This window comes from Symsagittifera roscoffensis, chromosome 3, assembly GCF_963678635.1.
Source record: "Symsagittifera roscoffensis chromosome 3, txSymRosc1.1, whole genome shotgun sequence".
Classification (NCBI taxonomy): domain Eukaryota; kingdom Metazoa; phylum Xenacoelomorpha; order Acoela; family Convolutidae; genus Symsagittifera; species Symsagittifera roscoffensis.
This window is the reverse complement of record NC_087064.1, coordinates 14350302-14376801: the sequence shown is the minus strand read 5'-3', so window position 1 is coordinate 14376801 and position 26500 is coordinate 14350302. Positions and strand designations below refer to the sequence as shown.

Genomic DNA, 26500 nt, shown 5'->3' with positions numbered 1-26500 from the left:
CACCAGAGAGATTTGAATTTAACTTAGAATTTAGTTGCCTCTCCGAAGGAACTTCAGCAGCCGCAATAAACCAGTATACCCTAGATCTATTGAGCCTAGCAGAGACTAGTTAAACAACCTGAGACTAGATAGTATAAGAGTAAGATTAGGATCGGTATTAGACTAAGAAGTTGCACGAATCTATCCGGCCGAAAATAAGATAGCGTGACGAGCAGACGGTGTACCCTATCCGAAATTACTCTATGAGTTAACCACATCGGTTCTAACTCATCTGGTGCGACCATAAGTCTCGAACAAGACCTTAATAGCTTAGAATTAACCAAAAATAGATTAGAATTTAGACAAAACATTTTTAAAATGTTACACGACGATAATTTAATCGAAATGTCTCTACGACTCAATAGATTAAAGCCAATATTCCGAACGATAAGAGAACTACCCGGAATTTCCAGAGACGACATACGACAGAGTAGAAACTTACCAAATAGTTATATGATAGTACGGCAAAAGCCAACACAAACTTTTATATTTAGAATTTTATTAGCAATGAATTTAGATTTTCATTTGCAAACATATAATTAGATTTTCATAATCATTTCAGGCGCTAAACAAAATATTAATATACAATAACGATTGATAAAAAGATCTCAGATCGTTTTCCTAAAATTCTGCAGTATTATATAAAACATGTTTGGAAAATATTTATTGAAAATCAAAATAAAAATTAGTAGCATGACAATAAACTGTTAGTAATCATAAATCATCCAATTGTCCCAGCTTCATCACCTAAAACATAACAGCAATCATAAGCTCACTACTATCATTAAAACACTAAATCTTTTCCTTAAACAAGTTTAAACCATTTTAAACTTAAATTCACTTAATTTTAAAAATCAGATCATCAAGGCTTATCCTTGGATCTTAATTAATTTTCTATTTAATTAAATTTACAAAACTTGATCATCAAGGCCTATCCTTGGATCAAAAAGAACAATTTTGTTCTCCCCCACCCACTTAGCTAGTGTCTAACGACCTCAAACGTCGATTCACTATCCAACCCTTTCAAAAAACCCAAGACTAATAGAAATTTTTGAACGAAACTAATCATTCAAATTAGGATAAACAGTGAAGAACTTCGGTTATTCATCCTTCACTTGAACCCTCCTCTTATCAAGACCCAGGATAAATCTTAGACTTAGTAAGTTTAAAATAGTATCTAACGAACTACTCGCAATCTAATTATACCTGAACCTTGTGGATCGATTTACTATTCTCCAACCCTTGAACACAATCACTACCCTTAAGTAAGATTAAGTAAATTAACACCTTAACTTATACTAGCCACGAGAAAGTAAAAATCATTCTTCGGAATCGATATACTTTTCTCTCCAACCCTGAACAAATAGACCCAGGTTAAGCTAACCAAAAAATCGTAAGGACCAACAATTTAAGAAAATAGAAATCATCTAACAACTTTTTGCATCCGTCATCCTAAACCTTATGTCATTTAAAAATCTAGGAAACAAACAAACAATCGTTTTACACAACTGTGAAATAGATAACAAAAAATACGACCTTGTAATCACACCTCCTACACAAACAGTTGGATATATTAGAACAAAACGACAAACACTAAAAAGAAAAATAAGAAACAAACAAAGACAAATAACAAGAAAAAGATTTTCAAAAAATAGAAACGCATTTTCAGAATCAGAAGCCAGCAATTTAGACGAACTTTATAAATTAAAAGAATCTATAGATAAAAATTGCCCCATTTACGATCAATTATATTTTTCCGACTCAGAAACAACTTCGAATTCATCAAAAAGAGGAAAAAGACGAATAAAAAAGCAAAATAAACACAAACCAGTACACTTATATAACTGGAATCAACCAATTAGACACATCGATAATTACCTATTAACAGTCATTAAACGAAAAAATGAGCCAAACACACACTCCAAGTGAAGATAGTCCAGATGATGACGATATCTTCCCCTTCCTCGTAGATGCACCCAATGATAGAGGACAGCATATACTTTGCAAGAATTTACTACTAAATTTATTTGAACCCGGAATCAGCCCATGTAAAGCAGAGTTACCAGATGTAAAGATCAAAAGACAAATTATTGATCACTATCTGAAAGATATATGTAATTTGACACAACAATACGGAATCTACACCATAGAATTCAGCTCACCAAACCCGAATCACCGCAAATATGTAATTCAAACAGACGACCTTGATTTAGAATTTTCAAAAGTATTCTCAGAATACATAAAAAGCATACAATATCATAACTCACAAAGAGCAAACTCCATATTCACTAATGAAGTTTTTGCCATAATATATAGTTATATCTCAATATTAGAAAACGAAATTCCAATCCCAAGTGTCTCACCGACAGAGACATCTAAACATATAAGGGTACGACATGAAATCACACTATTTTCAACTTTTCTACATATAATTAAAGAAAATTTCACTAAAGATGATGTTTCACAACATACAAAACATGACTTACAAAAAAATTTAGCATGGTTTATAATAGATTATTTCACACATAATATAGATTTAATTTCACAAGCAAGAAAAAATTTCAGACCTCAAAATTCAAACGATGATACCGCCATCACAGAACATTCAGACTACGTTTGGGACCCCGAATGGTCTCATTATGCATTTATAAATATCCCACAATCAATTGCGAGTCAAGCAATAAGTACAATATCTTATACAAGAGATTATGTAAGAGTAATACCATTATCTATTGATGCAACACCATTAAACTACAATACATTTTTACCCGATACGCGAAATAACAGTTTAAATTCGACCGTCATACACAATGAAAACCTTAATGGAACTAGGAACCTCACTCAACAAGATATTCAGACACCATCACACTTCATAAATGAAGAAATTATCCAAACAACAACAACTACACAACAAAGTATTTCACCAATACGTCCAAATTTAACAACACCAAGAAATACAAACACTTCACTAGCACAGGTAACCTTACAATCAACCGTTAAACCTTCTGTTGCTCCAAAATATTCACAAATGGATTATCAAACATATAGACCCATGACAATACCGTCAAAAACACGCAGAACGTTCACAAGAAACAATTTTGCGGAACACAATTATAATTACACACATTCATCAAAAACAAACTATCCCCCCCCCGAAAAAATAATAATAATCAGATAAAATCTCGATATTGGGATAACCCAATGGCAACAACCAATTCAGTAAATTTTCAAACTAATTCACATCCTCCACAGGATCGTAGTGAAAATTACCCATTCTTTCAACAGAATAAAAATAAAAAATAAGCACCTCATCAAACGGATTACCTATCCTCTGATGATGATTATTTACAACCAGATATATTTGCACCATATACTCAAGAATATCGTGGACAAGGAGTGCAAAAACCGTATACATATCATAGAATTTTTTCTCCACACCCAACAGATACACAAAATCAACAACCAATGCAAATGCAAAACCCAATTAATACACAATCTTTTCAACCAATTCAGCCACAAAACCCAATGATTACACACTCGTATCAACCAACACAAATGCAAAATGAAATACCACTTCCATATTACCTTCAACAACACGAAATAACAAAAAATCAACTTTCGAATTTTTCACAAATGCCAAATGCAGCAGAATCATTACAAATGACAATGAATCCATACCTTATGGGTGGATCATCAATAACATCAAACAAACCATTAATGGTATTCACAGGAACAGACCCTGAATATTCTGTAGAAGATTATTTAAATGCAGTAACAGCAAATTTAATTTGAAATATAGGACCTGAACCAATTAATACGCCACTACATCAAAACTGGATACATCGACGCACAGCGTTGATACAGACAACCTTAGACGGCGCAGCCCAAAAATGGTTTTCAGTATTGCCTATAGAAATAAAATCAAATTGGAAAAGATTTACACAAGAATTTTCAAAAATGTTTGACTCCGAAAGAAACAAACAACAACAAAGAGTTTTATGTAATGAAATTCGCAGATTACCAAATGAAACCACCAAAAAATTAGCAGTAAGTATCAAAACACTAGTTCGAAAAGCATATTCATTAAATACACACGACTATAAAAACACAAAGATGACAGAAATCTTAATGATGACCTTAACACCTCAATTAAGGAAAATAGCAATAAAAAAGAGAGCATCCCATCCCTCCTCAATTCGAGAGCCCGATTTAGATTTTCGAAAACTAGTAGACAAACTAGAGCAAGCGGAAATCACAATGAAACTTGAAGAAACAGAAAATCTGAAATTACAATATGTTAACCGAATTCAAACAAATACCACAAACATCAACAATATACAGGAATCAGATACAGACCTCGTTGAAAAAATCACTGAAATACTCAATATTTATGAAAAACACCCAAACTTTAAAGGCAAACCATCTTTCAAAAAATGGTGTAATTATTGCCGACGATACGGACATAGTATTTCTGAATGTAGACAAAAACAACAGGACAATCAAAACAAACCTCAAAAATATAAAGAACCGAATAAATGATTCTATCAGTACATGAAAAAAGATCAAAATCTACCGAACAAAAGTGTATACAGCAACAACAGTTCAGGAAAACCACTTCCGAACAATACCAATTACACGAGAACTCAATCACCATATAACTCAAGTTATAGAGGAAGATCACCAGAACGAAGAAATACACAAAATTCGTCACAAAATCATTACAATAGACCAAATAGTCGAAATAACTACTCCAGATCAAATTCGAACACAACACAATTTGTTTCTAGATCTAATTCCGAATCAAGGAATAATTACTATCCAAACAATCAATCACGAAACTCATCATACAATAGAAATAGAAACTACTCCAATAATCGAAATAGAAGTTATTCAAACAATCGAAACCAGAATTACCCGAACAATCGATCAAGGAATAACTCATATAATAGATCAAACTATAACAGACCAAACAATAATTATCAAAACAGATCACGAAAAAATTCACAAAATCGACATTCAAGTTATAATAATCGTTATAAAAATTATTCCCAAACACCACACAGGAATAATAACCATTATAATAATTCTAATAATCGCCACAGAAGTAGTACACCTGAACATCAAAGAAATATTAATCAAGTACAATCAAATCCAGAAACAACATCAGACCCCCCAGGTATTGATGACACAGGAAATAACGAACTACAACTAAATCAAATAAACTGTGAATCATCAGATTCAGAAAGTGATACAGAAAACACTATCTCCATAATATGATAGCAGTCGAAAATGACTACGAACCTATTATATATGAACAACCTTTTTCATCACATCTATATGAAAATCAATTAGAACTCCTTCACAATTATTATATTGAACCCATCCATTCTACACAAACGGCACAAGAAACTAACGAAATCAACACTACAAATCAATCCAATAAAAATGACTAAACAAAATGCTTGAATACAAATCACATCTATCAAAATATACAAAAAGAACAACCCACAGAAAAAATTTGGACAATACCATTTCTTTTAGAAAGTCCAAGAAACAAAGAATTTCAACCACCAGATCTTGAAATTGATTTTTTAATTGATTCAGGAGCAGAATCAAACATAATAAACATTCCCACATGGAATGAGATAAAATCATTACACCCAAAACTAACGCCTCTTGAAACATCCAGTAAACTAGCAACAGCACAAGGATCAACATTGGTAAACTATGGAAAAATTCAATTATTTCTTCTCCCCACAAGAACAATAGAGCAAAATAAAATTTTAAATAAACCATTTAAACAAATATTCCATATCACTGATTTTAAACACAATATTATTGGAATACCATTTATCTCTAAATATATACCAACAATCAACATTTTGAATAGTAAAATACTAATCAAAGATAAATACACAAAAACAAAAGACACATCCCTAACATTTTTTCAAAGATTAAATAAACAACCACCATTCTTTTCAAAATTTTATCCGATATATAATCAACAAAGAAAACAACTGAAACCACTATCAGGAAACATATATAATTTTTCAATAAAACAAGTTCACCAATATGATAAAAAACAAAATAAACAACAACTCTATATGTCAGATTTTGAATTCAAACCTATCCATAAATTTTTCAAAATCACAATTTCATCCATAAAATATTTGAAAAACTCGAATTCAGATATTATTTCGTTACATGTATACAATAATACACCCTATCAAGTAACATTACCTTTAGGACTTTTAGGCTATTGCGAAACCAACGCTACGATATCACCAATACATGAAAAAGCATACCGCGTAAATAATATACTCCAATTATTAGATATTTGTCAATCCACAATTCTTAATGAAGAATTATCCATAAATAATATAATAAGTAATGAAAAAAGAAATACAGATTATTTCACAAAAACCCCATATTTCAAACCTACATTCAACATAAATAACTATACAGAGAATCAACAGAAATTTTTAACAATGTTTAACTTCCAACATTCACAAATAACACAAGACGAATTTGATAAACTAGCCAAACAGCTAATAAAATATTCATCAGTCTATGCAACATCTAAATTTGATGTTGGCAAAATCAGCTCATCACTACATCTCCCATTAAAACCTGACGCAGTTTTCAAAAAACAAAGAGCAAGTAAAGTACCAATTCACTTACACGATAAAGTAAACAGATTACTCGATATTTTAGAACAATACAAAATTATATCACCGGTAAACAAAGAAGAACAACCAAAAGGTAACACATTTATCAACCCTGTTATCATCCTAGCAAAAGGAGAATCATTAAAAATAGTTCTAGACGCTAGATATCTTAATTCACTAATAGACGAATCAAAATGCAATTGGCCTATTGAACCAATACAAGTTATTTTAACAAAAATAAATGGAAAGTACCTTACAACCGCAGATATGAATAGTGCATACAATCAAATGCCACTAGATGAACAATCGCGACGCTTAACACAATTTGTCATTGGAAATCAACAATATGAATTCAACCGCCTATTCTATGGAATATCCATAGGACCAGCAGCATTTTCAGCTTTTATGAGCAAAATTTCTAGACCACTAATACTCAAGAAAAACGCAATCACCTATTTAGACGATGTTTTTATGCAATCACAGACAAAAGAAGAAATGTTCAATGTTTTAGAACACTATCACAAAATACTTCAGAACAAAAATCTGAAGGCCGCCCCCGATAAATCACACTTCTTTTTAACACGAGTTAAATTCTTAGGACACAATATAGAAAGAAAAACAATCACTCCATTAAAATCACGCATTGATGCTATTCAAAAGCTCCAACCACCAACAAACAAAAAGAAAATCCCAGAATTCCTTGAAATGTTAAATTTTTTAAGCAAATATGTCTATAAAATGCAATTATACCTAAGACCATTCTATAATATACTTAGACAACAAAATAATTTTGAATGGAACACAGAACATCAAGCACGATTTGAAGAAATTAAAAAACTCCTAACTGAACAAATTTCGAATACAATTCCAGATTCAAATCAACCATTCTATGCAATGTGCGATGCTTCGAATTTTGGCATCGGCGCAGCATTATTACAATCACACAATGGCACAAATAAAATGAATCTTATATCAGCAAATTCTCGATTATTCACTCAAGCAGAGCTACGACTCTCAACTCTAATGAGAGAATGTACAGCCATAATATATACACTTACAGAATATGAATTCCTGATACTTGGATCAAAACATCCAACAGTTCTATTCACAGATCACAAACCAATCATTTTTCTCTTTACACAAAAATCTAATCCAAATCACCGAGTTTATAGATTTCAACTAATTCTAATGAAATTCCCAAACTTACATATAGTTTGGACAGCAGGAAAGAATCTTGCATTACCAGACACTTTAAGTCGAAATACACCACCTGAATTACTTACACGAAAAACTACAGTAGAAATACCCAAAAATATAAAATTCTACCTTGCAGAAAACGAAACATCACCCCGACTAGAATGCAAATATGCAGTAAAAACTGACGTTGAACAATCACAGATAAACAATCTACAACACTTCCCACTTTATTTAGATTGCCAAAATAACCACTACGAAGTTGATCTACTAGGAACATCAACTTTCAAACCAATTCCATACTCAAAATGGATAAAAATAACACCCAACAAAAAAGAGTAAAACAACACCCACATAAAAAAGACCTTTTTCCATTAATTGAAAAAGAAAATCTAACTGATAAAATAAATTTATCAGGACCACAAACAAACGATTCAAAATACACAATAAATCAAGTTTTTGACCTCCATGACCCACTTGATACAATTCCTTTATCTAAATTAGAAATAGAAAACATTTTTCTCCCCCCAACAGAGAAAATTACAATTAATACTTTGAAACAATATCAAAATCCTGACCCAGTAATTAGACAACTAAAATCATTGCACAAATATAAAACTAAACCCGTAAAGGCAGATACAACAATATTAGGAAATAAAACACTCTTCCGATATTTTCCAAAATTTAATAATACAACAATTAATGAAAACACAGACCTTCTAGAATACCAATTAAATGAATCTACAGTTCCCTGTCTCCCTTTAAGTATGATTCTCATAGCTTTTAATATCTCACATACACAAAACATTAAAGGACACTCTGGATCAGAGAAAACATATTCAAATTTCATACAAAACTTTTATTTTACAAATGCACCAATTTGGATAAAAGTACTATGCAATGATTGTATAGTATGTCAGCTAAATAAACCTTATCCAAATCAAAAACAAATAGCACAAAAACAAGACTTTAAAGGACAAAGTTTGTACTTTAACCACCGTATTTCCTTTGATACAAAAGGACCAATTTCACCATCATCCGAAGGAAACTCCTACATTATGGTAATTGTTGACGCATTTACACATTATGTAGCACTTAACCCAGTACCACATTGTAACGCTTATTACGCTTACACAACACTTTATGAACACTGGATAGCCAAATTCGGACTACCAGAAATTTTAGTTACAGACAACGGTACGGAATTCATAAATAATGAAATCATCACAATATGTCATTTATATAAAATCAAACACAAACCACGTACATCTCACGCACCTTGGACAAACGGCTTTGTCGAAGGTATGAACCGTTCACTACAAGAATATCTTAGATGTATCATCAATGGCAATGATACAAAATACACCGAATGGTCAGCAGATGTAAAACTATTTCCCTTAGCATATAATTCACAAATCACGACAACTCTCGGATTGTCACCATATGAAATGGTTTTTAATCAAAAGCCACGCAAACCAATTATGTTTACAGCAAACTCTCATAAAAATGCACAAAGTCATTGCCAACCGAATAAAGACTCAATTTGTTATAACCTACCTTTACATACACACGATGAAGATCATTTTCATCACCCACAAATTCTTAAATTAGCCTCCGGTACACACACCGAATGGATTTTAAACAGAGATAAAAAACACAATGAAATTTACCAAAAAGTAACAAAAAAGTTGTTACAAAGGCAAAACATTAATGAACAAATAAATTCACGCTTTACACCAGCCTCCGATTTAAAAATTGGAACATTTGTTTTAATACCCAATTTTAACACTCAAAAAGGAATCTCTAAAAAATTACAACCCCTTCGTAGAGGACCATACCAAATAATTGCCAAACCCACTGATGTCACATATAAAATTACCGACTCAGACAAAAATGAAATTGTTCAACACCGAAACAACCTATTACCTTATTACCCAAAAGAATACGCACTACGCGAACTAACTCAATTATATTCTTTCACAGGTTTAAAAGTTATTCAAAATAACCCACATACGGAGAATAAAACAAAGGAACAACATGACATTCATCTCGAGAACCAAAATAAAAAATCAACTATAACGAAAAACAATACAAAAAAGCTAGATCAAAATATACCTCAAAAAGAAAGAAAAAATAGAAAATTGACAGAAAAAATAATACCCCAAGAACAAATCGACAAATCAGAACCTAGAGAGTCATCACGACTTAGAAATCAACCATGTAAAAACTAATAAACATTCATTCCACAATCTAAAATATTAAAGAAAGTCGAATTTCAAAAACAGCTTTAATTTTATATTTAACAATTTTTGCACCTCTAAAATATTTTGAACTTTCATTTTTCAAAATAACATGCTGACAAACAAGCAACGATTCTAGTTCAAAATTAGCCAATAGGATTCATCCAATCCGTCACCTTCTCTAACTCTAACACAAACCAACTAGACGAACGATATTAAACTCCAGGCATATCTATAACTATAACTTTGCGACCTCCAGGTCAAAAATAAGCAAACCACTCCAACTTGACAACTAAAATAAATATCACCATAATATCATAACCCTCCCTTATCTAATAACCCAAAGATCAACAATATTTCCCCAACTCCGATCTCAAATATGTTAAATTAGCCTAAAGTAAAAGAACGACCATTTTAATTAGCCTAAAGTATAAAAATCTCAAAAATACCCCAGATCACTTGACAAATAAAAATAAAGACAAAGAAGACCTCCCGATTACCATAAAATTCGGCCCCAACAATTTTTCACAAAACTCAACCCACTTGTCAAAAAACCAATAAATAATCCGACCACACTTGAAAATTGCCTCAAACAACAAAAAATATTCGATCGAGAAGCCATTTCTTAAATGCTCTTCTCTCGATCAGTCAACTTAATACTCAACATTTTCATAAACTTTTTAACAATATTTAAACTTTTATTCATATTTCTTTTTGATACCTTTGAAGCTTTTGTAATAATCTTAATCATTTTTTGCAATATTTTTTTAATTTTCTATTCCATATTTGAACTATACCTCCAGCTTTCAAAAGCTATTGACTATATCCACAGGTACGATTCACAAAACTTATCTAAATGATACGAACCATTTTTAGTAGAACAGATATTTTTTTACTATTTGTAATTTTTATAACATTTCTATCATCCCTCATCTTGACAATATGCAAATGTATAAAAAAAGCAATCATCACATTCACCCTAGCAACAATCCTCCTAATTCTTTTTCTAGAAGAATACTGTAATAAATATAAATTTTTCCACTAAAAGAATAAATAAAAAACCATCAAAAATTGCTAACCAACAATCACTCAGTCAGTCTTCACCGACATCATCCCAAGATAACCCAACATTATCTTCAACTACCCAAAACCCCCAAACATACACACGAATTTCCTTTGAAGACAACCCATATACCTTTGAAGAACGACACGCTCGCTTATCTGAACCACTAGAACCAGTTCAACGACAAGCACCTCTAAGCGAACCAACATATAACTTTTACCCAACACTACCACAAGAATTAAGTAGAATACGAAATCCTAGTCAAAACCAAAATACAGTAGAAATAAATAGACAAATTATACATCCTCGACGAAACAGAAATTTTCAAACTCCCCGAGTTCATTTTGATATACCCCAATCCCCATCACAAAGTACTCCAGAAAACCCCATCGGTATATTACCAGAAACCCCTACGCTTCTTTCACAACGTAGCACCTCGAGCCTACCCTCAGATTACTTAGGTTCAACACCAACATCTGAACAAATACGTGAAAATCCCTTTAACCCTACAAACCAAACATCACGACTACCATATTGGACAACACATTCATTCACACAAGGTGAACCAAATTTAATCAATGATCCAATAGATATTTCTACGGATACAACAACATCCTCATCACTACCAGAAACATTATCACTACCATCAACACCATCAATAAGCCAGATTTCACCACCGTCTTTTAACTTAAACTTCCCAAATAACCTCGACGCTAGATATCGAGAACAATCATCAACAAATATTCCTTTAAGACTAGACTGGAATACATTCACAGCACCTCCACCATTATTTGGACAACACCCAGAAAGTAACCGACTCCACAACTGGCCACTAAATAGACTACAATATAGACAAGACATTCACGAAGACATTCGTGATCATAACATCCAAATACTCCAACAAAATAGTCTACAATTAAAATTTGAAATCACGGTTAAATTAAACAACATTACTCAACATCCCTATCCATTAAACCCACCAAATATAACAGCTCAATCCCTACCACCACCATTTATAACAACTGAAGTGATATACAAATACGACAGATATACCAAAAAGACAATTGGTTACATCACATTTTATAACCCATACTCAGGATTGTCATACACATGTATATTCTAAAAATTTTAACTTTTCTCCAACTCCATTTTCTAGTAACCTCCAATGAAAACATAAACCCTTCCCCCCGCACAGGACCCCAAGATTTATTAGTAACACATTACGATTGTGAAGAAAACGAACAAAAAACACTACACAAATATGCAATAAATCAAGTATCACAATGCGAAACAGAACCACAAGCTATAGAAACAACAAATGTAATAGCGACACTTTATTCAAAAGCCCGAGCAACAACAGTTATAGGATATAAATTCACAGCAACATTTTCTGAAAAGAAAGTACATTGTTCACAAGTCTCAAGTTGAAATAAAAACCGACTTGACCACGAATCAATCTACCAGAGTAATATCGAACGCCTTTTACATCTCAATCCCGAAGATTGTAAAAACGAGTTACTAAGACTAAACATCACAAGAAATAAAAACACAGATAGAAAATTAGTATATTTCCAAGTTTTTGCAGATTCTGTACATCAAGCAGAACTTGAAAGATATCAAGGACATATAAAATTAGATGAAAAATACCCATACAACGGCGCACACGGAAGATTTACTTATGACATACACGATAAACACTGGATACCACACATTGGTATAAATGACCCATCAAACTGCAAAGCAGACACAAAAAATAAAGGATATCAAGAAATCATGTTTTTCGATTGGAAAATACAACTCACACGCGACTTACTGACAACACAATGATCTATCAAGGAATTAGATTACCTTGTAAAAACGATCAAGGCTTTTGTGACCCTACAACACGAACACAAGCAACAATTGTTTGGTTCCCCGAAGACACATGTACAACATTTCAAGTAGCAAAAATACACGCTCGTATGATAAAATTTCACGAAAAATATTTTATACAATCAATTCCATATGAACAAGTCCATCCATCACGAAAACAAAGTTCTAATTTTAGAAATATACACAATATAGAAAATAAATTGACACGTTTTCAAATAGATCAAGAAACAGAACTTGCATGTAAGTACAGAAATCCACTTCACAGAACACAATATTCCGAGATATTAGTTGAATACGAAAAAGGATTCGACATGACCACTGGAAAAGTAAAATTCGACCCATACGCCACAAGTCACCCTATAAACGAAGGAACATCATATATACCAGTTGATTTTCAAAAAAGTAAAAGTCAACCTGGTGGACATCTAAAACCCCATGACACTAGAAGCACACGTTTACAAGAACTATCACTAATGAATAGTACATATTTCGGTAATATCCACTATGATATTCACCTAGATATGAAATTAGACTACACAATTAGCCGCATTTTTCTAGAAATGTCACTCTCTGAATTAGAAACACTTCACCAACTATGCGAATTAGAAAGGACACAAATCCTACAATCACTTGCACTAGCAGTATTAAAAATACCCTACGCAGGATATTTACTATCAGGCAATAGATCAAATTTTTTAGACTACGAAGGAAACATTTTATGGTTTTATACCTGTACCAAAAAAGTATCACCACTATATGTTTTTGAAGATAAACGATGCTATAAAAGAATCCCTATCTTTTATAAGAATAAAGTACATTTCGTAGACACACTTTCAAGACGAACCTATTTCTGGGATACCGCAGTCCCATGTGGATCAGAAAATAGCCACAATGTAGTTCAACTGAACCCTGATGAAGATAAATATTACCTTCTTACCCCATATCCCACATTAATGCAATCACTCAAAAAATTTTCACCTGAAAGCATAAGAGCTATTGCTCGAAACCCAAATATTGACCTACAATCAATTGGAATATATTCAAAATCCGATATCCAACATCACATTAGAACACAACAATTCCAAGAACTATTAACACAAATGGACACTATACAAAGACAATCAATTGACCAAAACTTACGCAAACTTGCCGAAACCGCAGGATTTGCAGATATTTATACACAAGATTATAGCGGATATTTTAAAGACATTAAAGACTATATATATCTAAACGGTGAAAAATATAGACCACAAGATATTTCACCTATAAATATTTTTAGCTTTGTTACACTAAAAAATGAAATTCTCGATTTTCTAGGATGGCCCTACTACATCTTAGAAAAATTGACTATTTTATACGCAATGTTTAACTTTATAGGATTTCTTTTTTCGCTTTTAAAAGGAATCTATAATACATGCGCTATACACACACAAGTAAATAGACAAGCAAGTGTAGCACGCATACTATTTGCAGGATTTTTTAGAATTTTTTCATCATCAATAAACAAAATTCTTTTAGACGCACAAATAAAAGAATACAACACAAAAATAGCAACAAGACAGAACACATACGACGAAGAACATAACAATGTAGACATAACGCCTACAGCACCACAGTTACCATCCCTTCCACATACCCATCCATTATCACTAGTCCCACAAAATTTTCGAAATTTAGCAATAACACATAATCCAAATTTTAGACCGACCATATCACAAAGTCCCATTCAACATATAATGACACACCATCCACTAGATGAAAATACATATGAACAAATTATAGAACAACCCCCTACCACCGCTTTTCAGTCTCAAAATAATAATTTTTTTAGCCCACGATGAGCCGACAACTTGGATCCCTACACCGCTCAAATTCCCACCCAACCAACCTCAACACTCCAATTACAATAATTCCACTTTTCGCTTTCCCGCCACCCGATTTCCCAACCAATAATGTAACATCAGGCATGAATTCAGACACTAACTCACATATCTCAGTTTTATACTCCATTTCACAACTTAATAACCCAAATATTGAAACCCCTGATGAATTTGCAGACTCTGAACCATCTCCATCCAATAATTTTCAAACCAACTCCTCAGTTTTTTTCAAAACCCCCTTTTCAACCAATCCCGCCAAATAACCCACTTCCATCCATTTCTACGCCCTCTTATGCTTCACAAGTCAGCCCAACCTACTCTTCATTTCATTCAGACCGATCATCCAATTCTCCAGATACTCCCCAAATCTCCCAGGAACTAGATAATTTTATCACCCTACAACAACAACCCTTCCACCTTGAAAACCCCACTATAAATCAGATTTCATCCACAATAGAATCATCAAACCCACCTACCCCTACACCCTCTTCAGCTTATACCGCATCACTAGCACCATCATCCACATCCACCGAATCATCAATTAGCACTAATAGAGCTTATCGCACTTTCAAAAGAAAATTCCCAAACCATCCATTTCCAACAAAACCAGGAACAGCCCGTGAATATATTAATCATCCAAATCACACTAACACGAAAGAATTTTTAGCAATCAACCTACCTTCATTTCCACAGTATACTTTGAACACCCCTAACGACACTAACGACACACGTAGTTTTGTAGATGAACAAGTTTTAATGCCTACACTTCATTGGACATCATATTATCATTTTACTAACCCCCTTTGCCTACCTTTATCTAACACTCACATCGATATAGAAAGAAATAAAGATATGCTATATCGACTCACCACACCACTAACACATAGACAATTTACTTATATAGGATATAAAAAGTCACTAAAAACATACACTGCACCCCGAGCTAACGAATATACGCTAGAATATTACGATCACAACATCATCCGAGCTAACCAAGACCAATTTTTAGATGATGACCGTTTCGCTAACCCACAAATCACAGAAAAATTCTTCGCCAAAACACCATATGTATTTACACTCAATATATTTGATCGCAAATTCGATCACATCATTTCTGAAGCACTAACCGACACACAAACTTACGAAAGTTTTAAAGAAAAATTTCAATTATTTTCACTAACCTTTCATTTCCTTGCACCACACGAACGAGATTTGCACTGCTCACACGATATTATGTTACGAACTAAATAAACCCACACATATACATATTATCGCTTCATACAAAATCATTTTGATCTACACACTCCATCAAGACAACCACACCACCGTTTTCAATTTATTAACTCTAAATACACTTCACCATTTTTTCTTAACTTCACATATTGCATCAAAGATACTAACCTTCACGGTATTCTTCGCAATTATGATCCCATAACCCAAATGTATATTTTTTGTCCCATCACAAAGACCTTCAACGCAGAAGAATCCAGACCCTTCCTTATCCCACATGAATTTGTTCAACCTATAGAAATCCCAATATTAGAATTCATCCACAACACTAAATACAATCACAAATTATATAATCTCATCCAAAACACACCTTATGATTTTGCAGTTGGCACTGAAGAACTAAAAACCATTAAAGCACTTCAATTGCTTTGGCCACTGCTTCAAACTAAAAACATCATTCGCATACTAGCAAAATTACTAACAACTTCCGACATAATCCACGACATCTTCCCCCACGGATTTTCCCCGACGACTAACAGGTAAGTATAATTTCTATATATTCTTTACTAATAAATTCAAATTAAACACTAACCATTCTTTATCCATGTCTCATTTCGAATTATTAGTCTTCATCTCACGATCATCTGCGAAATACACAACAGAAAAATAAAAAATAGAAAACTTCTTCAAATTGTTCAAAACTCTAATAATCTTTTGCACCAGCTAAATTAAATACAGTTCATACAAACGTAGTAAATTAATTTATAAATTATTTCCCTAAAAGCAGTAATTCTAATAATGATGAAAATTTGTAACTTAATTTTTCCCCAAAACTAGCAGTAAAATTGAACTTCTATGTAGTAAATTGATAAGACGAAAATGCAGTACTAACCTTTTGATATTTCCATTCACTCGCACAAGAATTCTATCCAAACTCGCACAGCTCGCCCACGAAGAATTGTTTAAATAATGAATTTTAGTTTCAAGCTTTCACACTCAACAACTCTAACACACGATAACAAGTTTCAAACTTTCCTTTAACCCGGTTGGAAAGAAATTATATACTAAACAAAACTAACCAATGCAGCTTACTAAACACCACAAATAATAGAATAACAGCATGACTAAGAAAAGGAAACCAACGGTACCCAAACCGGATTAACCCAGTTTAAAACTGGATAATTTATTCTTTTGAAGACTATTATAAAGTCTAAGAAAGAAATAATAAAACACAAAAAAGTCGAAAGACAAACCCATAACAAAAACAATTTGATTTTTGAAAAAAGGACACAACCAACGAAACATAAAAAAAACCACAATAAACCCAACATAAAACGTTATCACATAACAGGATCTCTCACAAAAACTGCACGAAATCATACTCCCACTCCTGGCCTAACCCACCAGAGAGGACGTCCTGAGCATGCTCTATAGCCGGCCTAACCCACCGCGCTACATCCACGCTTTGTGACCACACTTCTATTTTTAATAAGAGGTACTCAAGGGTGAGTAACTCTTCAAAATAACCGAACTAAAACAAAAAGCTTTTGTGAAAACAATTAACCAAAATCATAATTAAAACACCAAACTAATAAAAATTTTATAAAATGTAAATTACACCTTGCAGTATATAGATCAGCATACAACACCAAAGACGAACATCCAAAGACAAAATGACCCCACTACACTCGAAAAAGAATGGCCAACCACAATCAATATGCCGCCCACAATCACAACTCAAAGGATTTAGAGTACGACTTGACTTCGCAGAAAAGGACTTCATTGAACTAGAACAATGACCACCTCGATGTTCAAGTATACGTACAGATCCGAGTAACCAGGCATCTCCTCCACGCACAATCTCCACGCCATTCCCAGACAAGGTCAACCCAAAAGAAGTTCTCAACATGGAACAGAAAAACCTGTCATAGCCAACCATTCTGAAATCAGATTTGAGTTTGTTGCGAAAACCCAGTCGTTGTCACGAGAAGACACAGCGATTGAACCTGGAACTTCTCTAACAAGAGAACCCAGAAGAAATATGATGTTCGCCAAATACCAACGTCCATCATCCATCCTTTGAATTTGAGAAAGACTATTCTAAAAAACTCTGTAAAACCCGGATGGGTGGAACCTGATCTAAACTACATTTTATGATTGGATAAATTAGATATTTTACCACTGTAAAGTATTTGATATTAACCAATCATGATCCATCTAACTAACAACCCACTTATTTGTAAGTGCTGAAATTACTTGTAATTTCAGCACCAGAGAGATTTGAATTTAACTTAGAATTTAGTTGCCTCTCCGAAGGAACTTCAGCAGCCGCAATAAACCAGTATACCCTAGATCTATTGAGCCTAGCAGAGACTAGTTAAACAACCTGAGACTAGATAGTATAAGAGTAAGATTAGGATCGGTATTAGACTAAGAAGTTGCACGAATCTATCCGGCCGAAAATAAGATAGCGTGACGAGCAGACGGTGTACCCTATCCGAAATTACTCTATGAGTTAACCACATCGGTTCTAACTCAGTAAAACCGATCATTAAAAAATCTTAGTTTTTGGCGGAAACAACAAATTTTTACTTTAAGTTTCCCCTTTGACGTCTTGTTTTTTTATTCGTTTTTTTCCGCACCTCTAAAATACTCAGATTTTCTTTTTGGCGATGGTTTATTGAGTTTGTTTCCGTGCTGAAAAAGGGAACTTCGACCGATATAGATTTTAAGGCGGTTTCCGTTATTTTGGATCTGCTTTTTTACGGCAACCCGAGGTCATGGACGTGCAGGATTCGCTTCTTTTTTATTCACCGGTCTCATCTGGAATTGATTTCTGAGGGCTATCGACTTGATGTGGTAGGGCTTCAGTCTGAGTTGGATCTAGATTTTCTTGGAGGGCAATGTTAAAATTTTCCTAAAATCTTTTATTAAATTCAGATTAGAAATTAATAGGGATTCAATATTTTTTGCATGAGATATTGGTTGTTTGGTTGTGTTTGATCTAATGTTCCAGAGGTGAAGCTATTTTTAGGAGAAGCTGCTAGCAACTAGTTTCAATCCTTCAAGGTACAAAGAGCTCGACATTTTTATATGAGAAAGCTTATATCCACGCCATCCATTTGTTAGCTGAATTTGCAAGTTGTTGTAGCAATTCGAAAAGGCCGTGTCTAAAACTGCGTTTTATCAAGCTTGCGTTTTAGAGAAACACCTTGATTCTGATAGCCTTTCCCCGCCACCCTAATTTGTGGTCTGCTTTCAGATGTTTTTTTTTCGATTTTCCGCTGTCAGCAAGTCTCACTCTAACTTTATCTAAAATTAATTCAGAAAAAAAATTTCGTGGTCGTTAGCGATCATTGAACTTTTTGTTTCCTCCCGAAATGCGATTCACTTGAAGTCATTCCAATTACTGAATTGTTTGTTGTTTGAACGACTTCTATAATCATTTTTAAAGCTGATTGAATATCTGGGGGGGGGGGGGGGGGGGGAGGAAGGGGGGCATTGAGTTTTTTGTTTCCTCCCGAAATGTGACTCACAGTAAAACTGTAATCAAATTGTAAGATCCCCTTTTTTATTTTGACAGTTTGAATAGTGCACTCCACATATCCACATTATCAGAGGTTGCCAACCAGACAAGTTACATAAAATTTTTGATTAAGTTTGCCGTCTATTAAATTTAAAACCTGAATACTGTTCAGTTCTGATACTTTTTGGTTAGTTTTGCGTCACAATTACAAGTCACCTAAAAATTGAAACAAAAGTTTCAGCTCCCGCTGATTTTTTAGCGAAAAACTTAAAATTTAGTTAGGAAAATTGGGCGATAAATCTCATTTTGTAATTCTAATTCCCTATACCGTCTGACAGGAACCGGCATTATCCAAACTGATGTTTTTCATTGGGAGCGCTGAGAAAAGGTTCAGGCGAGTTGATTGAGCTCATTGGTTTTTAGTTTTTTTCCAAAACTGGTTCTTTTTTTTGCAGTTTTTGTACGAATTGACGATATCTCTGTGGTTTTTAACTACCTAATCTAGTGCGCTGCATTGACCATTGCCTCTTATTTTGGGCGAGGTTTGTGCATGCAGGATAAAACAGCCCGTGGTTTATGATGCATCCATCCGCTACCATTGTAAGGTTTTATCCTGGCAACTCTTTCATAAACCTTGCTTCTTATTGATGCCGTCGTTTGTTTATGGGTTTATTCTTCCTTTTTCAAACTCAATATCTAAAAATACGAGTATACAAGTCCAGTATCCGGAACAAGTCTCAATCTGTGCAGTTCCACTGTACGGGTAGATATTTCCTCTCTTCCGCCACTATTTTCATTCCAATTGAGATTTTGCTGATTTGTTCTTGTCTTCTGTTTGCTTTAATCAGAAATTCAGAAATCTTGTCTTCTGTTTGCTTTAATCCGTTGTCTAAGCATGTGTTCGATGGCTGTGGCGTAATTAGTACTTCTTGTCCGCCCAACTTCAGCTGAAGACATCCTTCTGGGTCGCATGACGCCTTGTCTCTGAGCTGGTCTAGATCGATCAGGCCGAGGATTTCGAACTTCTTTGAAATCATTGAAATACCTTTGAAATCTGGTGTCCATCACTGTTTTTCCATTATTTAAGAATTCCAAATATCTAAGATAGTGCAGTAATTGAATATTGTTAAAAGATATTAACTAGACAAAATTGACAGAACGATACAATTGATTTCGACATCAAACATTTATGAGGAGAAGCCTGTTGAGTTACATTGAAAAGATAAATGATCTTAGTTTGTGGCATAAACATGATAGAAGTTAAAACCGATCGGTTGGATTCAGTGAAAAAATATATAAAAGATCTGTTTTGGTGTAGATTCATAAAGTGGACTCGGTTTTGATTGGCTCAAAATTGTGCATAAACTATAGACGCTTTTTGCGGTATAAATTTTTAGGGCGTGCTTCATTCTGATTGTCAAGAATTAGCGCAATGATTGTGTTAATGATATGAACAAGAAATGGAGTTCAGAGTCTTTTTCACTCTTTCTCGCACTATTTGTCGATGATTTAACAAGCAAGAAAAAAATTTTCATCAATTTTAATACCCAAATTGCCGATTAAATTTTGAAGGCTGGGGTGCTTCAAATGAGGGTTGAAGCCATGGTTAGTCCACTTATCTCGATTTAGCTTCAGCCAGATTTTGTACCTCAAATTTGAACGTTAATAGTCTGCGTGCTCATCTGGTAAGGCGAGATCGATATGAGTTGTCTCTTCTGATTGTCTTTATGGAAGAAAACTAATTTTGAGTTGATCAGAACATCGAATTTATTTCCTAAAAGGCAGTTCCGGAAATGTTTACAGGACCACACAGGGGGCAAGAAATTTTAAATCATTGGAGCTATAATTTTTGTCCTGTACACTCAACAGCTTCAGCCAGATGTTGTACCTCAAATTTGAACGTTAATAGTCTGCGTGCTCATCTGGTAAGGCGAGATCGATATGAGTTGTCTCTTCTGATTGTCTTTATGGAAGAAAACTAATTTTGAGTTGATCAGAACATCGAATTTATTTCCTAAAAGGCAGTTCCGGAAATGTTTACAGGACCACACAGGGGGCAAGAAATTTTAAATCATTGGAGCTATAATTTTTGTCCTGTACACTCAAAAATTGGAAATCAGTGAAATAGGCAGAGAGCTACCGTCTGATACTTCATAATGTAGAACTGCTCCTGGACCAATGCGACTTGAGTCAAAATTTAGCTAAGCTAACATTTACTCTTTTGGTCACAATGGAACAAATTTGTGATGTAAGAAATGAAGTTGCTTGTGTCCTCAAATCAGTTTGGCTGATCTGAGCCCAAACTAATGTCTGCTTGTCGCTCATGTTCAAAGACGGTCTAATTTGTTCTGTGTAAGCTTGTAGATGCGGTAAAAAGTTCTGGATATGAATGAGTATGCTCATGAAGGAACGAACTTGTTTCAATGTGCGGGGAGTCATAGAATGCAAATTATCTTGCACTTTTGATAATCTAGGTTGATATATCGGTTGTAATTATCAAAATCCAGCCACGATGTTAGGTTTACAGAAAACTTTGCATTTCAAAATTTGAGAATGACACCAACCCTGTCCAATTTACTGAAAAGATCAAAATATTTTTGACCGTTTAATTTTATACATCTATGGATCTTTTGGACACGATGAGTATATCACCTAAAAACATATTGCGCCATTGTAATAGGATGTCAATTGCTTTCGAAACTCATTGGCCATATTGTTGAGACCGTAATAACAGTTTTGAAACAATAATTATATTCCCAACATACAAAAACATTTTACAGTGCCTACCGAATAAATTACTGAACAAAAACTGGCTTAAGATGTATTTCAGATTGAAAGATTGGACACAACATTTAGCGGTTCAAAGTAAAGACTTTCCCACAGAGGTATCATGGTTTGACTTCTATCGGCTGATTTTGATTCAGTTGGTTTTTTTCAAATTACCCCATGAATTTTGGGCCCAATTTGTTTAACTTCAAAGACTTTCTTCCCTGAACCGAAAATTTAACTCTTGTTTCATTCCAAGTAAATTTTAATAGTTCTGATCTGAATTAAAATTTGGTTGATTTACGGCTCTTGAGTGACTCAAATGTTTCTGTAGAGCTGAAAGTGCAACATAAATTTTCTTTTGAAGACGGGCTGATTTCAGTATTTTCTCAAGTGCATTTCCTGGTTGGATACCAAGATCGCGCTAAAAATCTTCAAAGATCATTTTTGTTGGAAATTGATAGCTGCGATATCTGCAGGCGCACAGCTTTGTCAGAATCTTCTGTTATCTTTTGCTTCCTCTGTTCCCAACAAGAAGAACAGATGAGATCTGATTCTATGGTCGGCTTCGTTGAAGAATACATTTGGTCCAAATTTTCTCCTTTTTTCATTTAGTTAGTTTGTTTTTGATATTTCTTGAGGTGGCTCTCCGGGCTGCACCACAAAAATATTCGCAACTAACAGTCTCTAGTTTTTTCAATTAAAGATTAGTTTGGCGCCAACTGGTAGTATCTCTTCGTATAGACTTTATCAACAGTCGGTAATTTGCAATTTTTGTCAATTTTTCACTAAAATTTGTGGGATCATGCTAACTTCTGAAAACTTTTTAATGATTTAAAATTATAAGATGAGTTTGGCTACATGTGGCTTAATATTTTCTTAGGGACTGTAACATCCGTCGGGAATGTGGGAAATTTTGGTCAACACTTGAATGATTCATCCTGCATGTGTGGCGATGCAACAAAGTTTTTCTCATCGCCTCTTTTTAGTTTCCTTACCTTTTTCACTTCTTTAAGAAGTGTTGATGCAATTCTATTGATCGCCTTTGGGGGATCAATTGGGGATCCAGTGGACTCTTTATTAACAATTTACCTTTATGACAGATCCCTCAAGTTCCATTGCTTTTTCAAATACCATATTTATAGCTGAATTTGGTTCCAAAATTTATTGCTGCTTTTTCATCGAGAAGATTGGGCTATAAAACAGTTTCTTTTATACGCCTGAAGTGTTAAATTTCAATAACAAAATCCTCCTGAGTATTTCGCAGACTTCTCAGAGTTGACTTTTAGGGACTTAGGATTCCTCTCAGTCATGTAACAAGTCTGTTAATTACGGTCGTTATGGTGTGTAAGGGAGGATGATGTTGGTAGGGAGGGCACTGAATGATGCTGGTTCTGAATGCGGAATGACGCTGAATGATAGTTAGTGGTACCCAATCAGTCTGAAAAAAAAAGAAATTTTTCTTTTGAAAAACATAGCTGATGCAAATTTTAGTGATCAGAGATGAAAAAGTGGGCCGTTCTAATCTGTTCAATATTTGCCGAAACTCCACAACAAAAATTTCAAAAAAACATAGTATTGGTTCCAGAGAGGCAAGTCCACCAAAAATAGGCCAAAAAACAGCAAAGTCTGATGACCTAAAAATACAGAATTGTGGGGGTATAATTTTAAAAATGGGAATTGACGGCGAACCAAAAATGGGAGTTTTTTTAGCTTTTGTAGAGTGGAAAAATGTGAGCACAGCTCAACTAAAAACACGCCTTCTCTTTTTTTGATTGGCTTGTTTTTACCAAATTTATTCACCTTTTCTGCCTCTAATTGTGACTTATGGAGGAACAAATTATATCATCAAAGTTTTTCACGTTTCCCGCGAAATTAATCACGCTTGTTTAATATGGTCTGATATGATTACCAGTGAGGTGAGAAATATAGACTAGTATTATTCCTTCCTTTTGGGTCCACTGGGATCACTTTTAATTAGAGCCCTTTCTTCTGCAAATGATTTCAAAAGACATCAATCATAGCTTATTATCAACAGCAGCTCTTCATATTTTCCCATAAATCTCTCTGAAAAGTTTTATCACGGCCAACATTTTATTCTTCTACAATGGTTTTTCAAGTAAGTATTAAAAAAACTTGAGCCAAGATTAGTTTCTTTGGATATTTAGATTTGCTTCTATAGGATTTTTTAGTGAATTTAATCTGCCATGAGTTCCGACGACGATTCATTGGATTTTGTTTGGCAAAGGATTTTAAAAGGGTTATAAATTGAGTTAACGAGTTCAAAATAACAGAAAGCCAACAAAAAATACTTCAAAAATCTTAAATAGCCAAAGCAGACAGGACACCTCGTATCAAAGCGGAGAGATAGCGTTCCGATTGCCCTTCAGGGTATCTGAAATAGTTTTTAATGGAAAAAAAAACGTTGTAATTTTTTTCAACTTTTCCCCCGCATGCACACAATGTGCAAAATGATAGCTAGTACCGCGTTATATACACCGACAAGACTTTTCTTATCGGAGCAAAAATTTTAATGTTCCGACTGCCTTTCATCCAATCTTTTCTTCACACCACCCATTCTTCTTAACACCATTCACACAAATGATTCAATTTTAAACTTTCAACGCAATGGTCTTCAAGCTTAAAAAGTGATGGCAGGTATGAAATTTTTTTGTTCCGACTTTCGTAACGAAGGTAACGGAATATTTGTGCTCGGGTGGGTTTTTTCTTCAGACAAATGTCGACTTTTTAATTGGCCATTTTTGACGAATTTTTTACATCATTCAAAAGGTATTGTTGTTTTGAGCTTAAATTTGAAAAGATATTTTACCTGCGGCCGTTTTTCGTAGTGTTACGCGGGTTTAAAGATGGTCATTTTTGCCAATTTGAGACAATTAACCCGCGATATATTTTGTGCTATTAACGCGTATTAATGCTATTAATTCGTCTTAGAAATAGTTCCAAATTGGCTGAAAGAAGCTTAATTGCCATAATTGATTTGTTACAAGGAGCGAAATCTATCCTTTTGTACTTTGTACATGGCGTGTGGGGGATTGATTTTTACAGAAAATCTCAATTTTTTAAAAAGAACTTTTCATTTTCTTAAATTAAATTTAAATTTTTTATGTTATAACTGCTCCATACAGCTTATAAGACAGTCAGAACATTCAGGGCTTCGTTATAATTTAAGCTGAAGTTAGAATTTGCATATTTCCAATACATCGGCTGCACATAAATTCTCTCAAAGATCGCCTGAAAAAGTCATCTGGAGGAAAAAACCGCGACAGTACATTCTGTCATTTTACTCAAAAGTTGATCAAAAAGCACCAGAAAATTGCTACCAAATACTAATACTACTCGTATCAGGCAGAAGCCCTGAAACTTCCGACTGCCTTTTAAAGTCTATGGAGCAGTAATCACATTATAAAAATAATGGTGAAAAAAAGTAAAATTAATATATGTTTTTTTAAATCTGAGATTTTTTGTGAAAAACATCGCCCCATATCTCATATAAAATACAAAAAGATAGATTGCGCTCCTAGTAAAAATTCATTTCTGGCAAACAAGTTTGCTTCTGCCAATTCGGAACAATTTATAAGACGGATTAAATCTCCGCTTACGCGTTAATAGCACGAAATATTTGGCGATCTTTAAACCCCCATAACTTTACGAAAAAAGATCTAAGGTAAAATATCTTTTCAAATTTAAGCTCAAGACAACAATATTTTTTGAAGGACATTTAAAAAGTCTACCAAAAGTGGCTAATTAAAAAGGCGAATTTCGTCTGAAGAAAAAAACTCACCCCGAGCACAAATACTCCGTTACTTTTGTTATGAAAGTCAGAGCAATTACAAAAATGGACCTTTTTCCTCCAAAGTTTAATTCCTTGTAATTTCGAATTTTAAAAACTGGCGAAATATACCGTTTTTTTAGCTGTACGTTTCTGAAAAATTTGTCTAAAAACACAGAAGCTCAAGTTAGGATTAAAAGGATTTCAACGAGGTCAATAACTTAAACTGTTT

General features: G+C 33.8%; 1 protein-coding gene across 1 annotated transcript in view; it reads left to right on the top strand.

Moving 5' to 3' along the window:
• Positions 1 to 24429: 24429 nt before the first annotated feature.
• LOC134841583 (uncharacterized) overlaps positions 24430 to 26500 on the top strand; it is a 23715-nt gene continuing 21644 nt past the window's right edge. Inside the window, exon 1 of the mRNA XM_063857614.1 lies at positions 24430 to 24597. Coding sequence (XP_063713684.1) covers positions 24586 to 24597 — 12 coding nt within the window. The 5' untranslated portion in view covers positions 24430 to 24585. The remainder of the gene's footprint in view (positions 24598 to 26500) is intronic.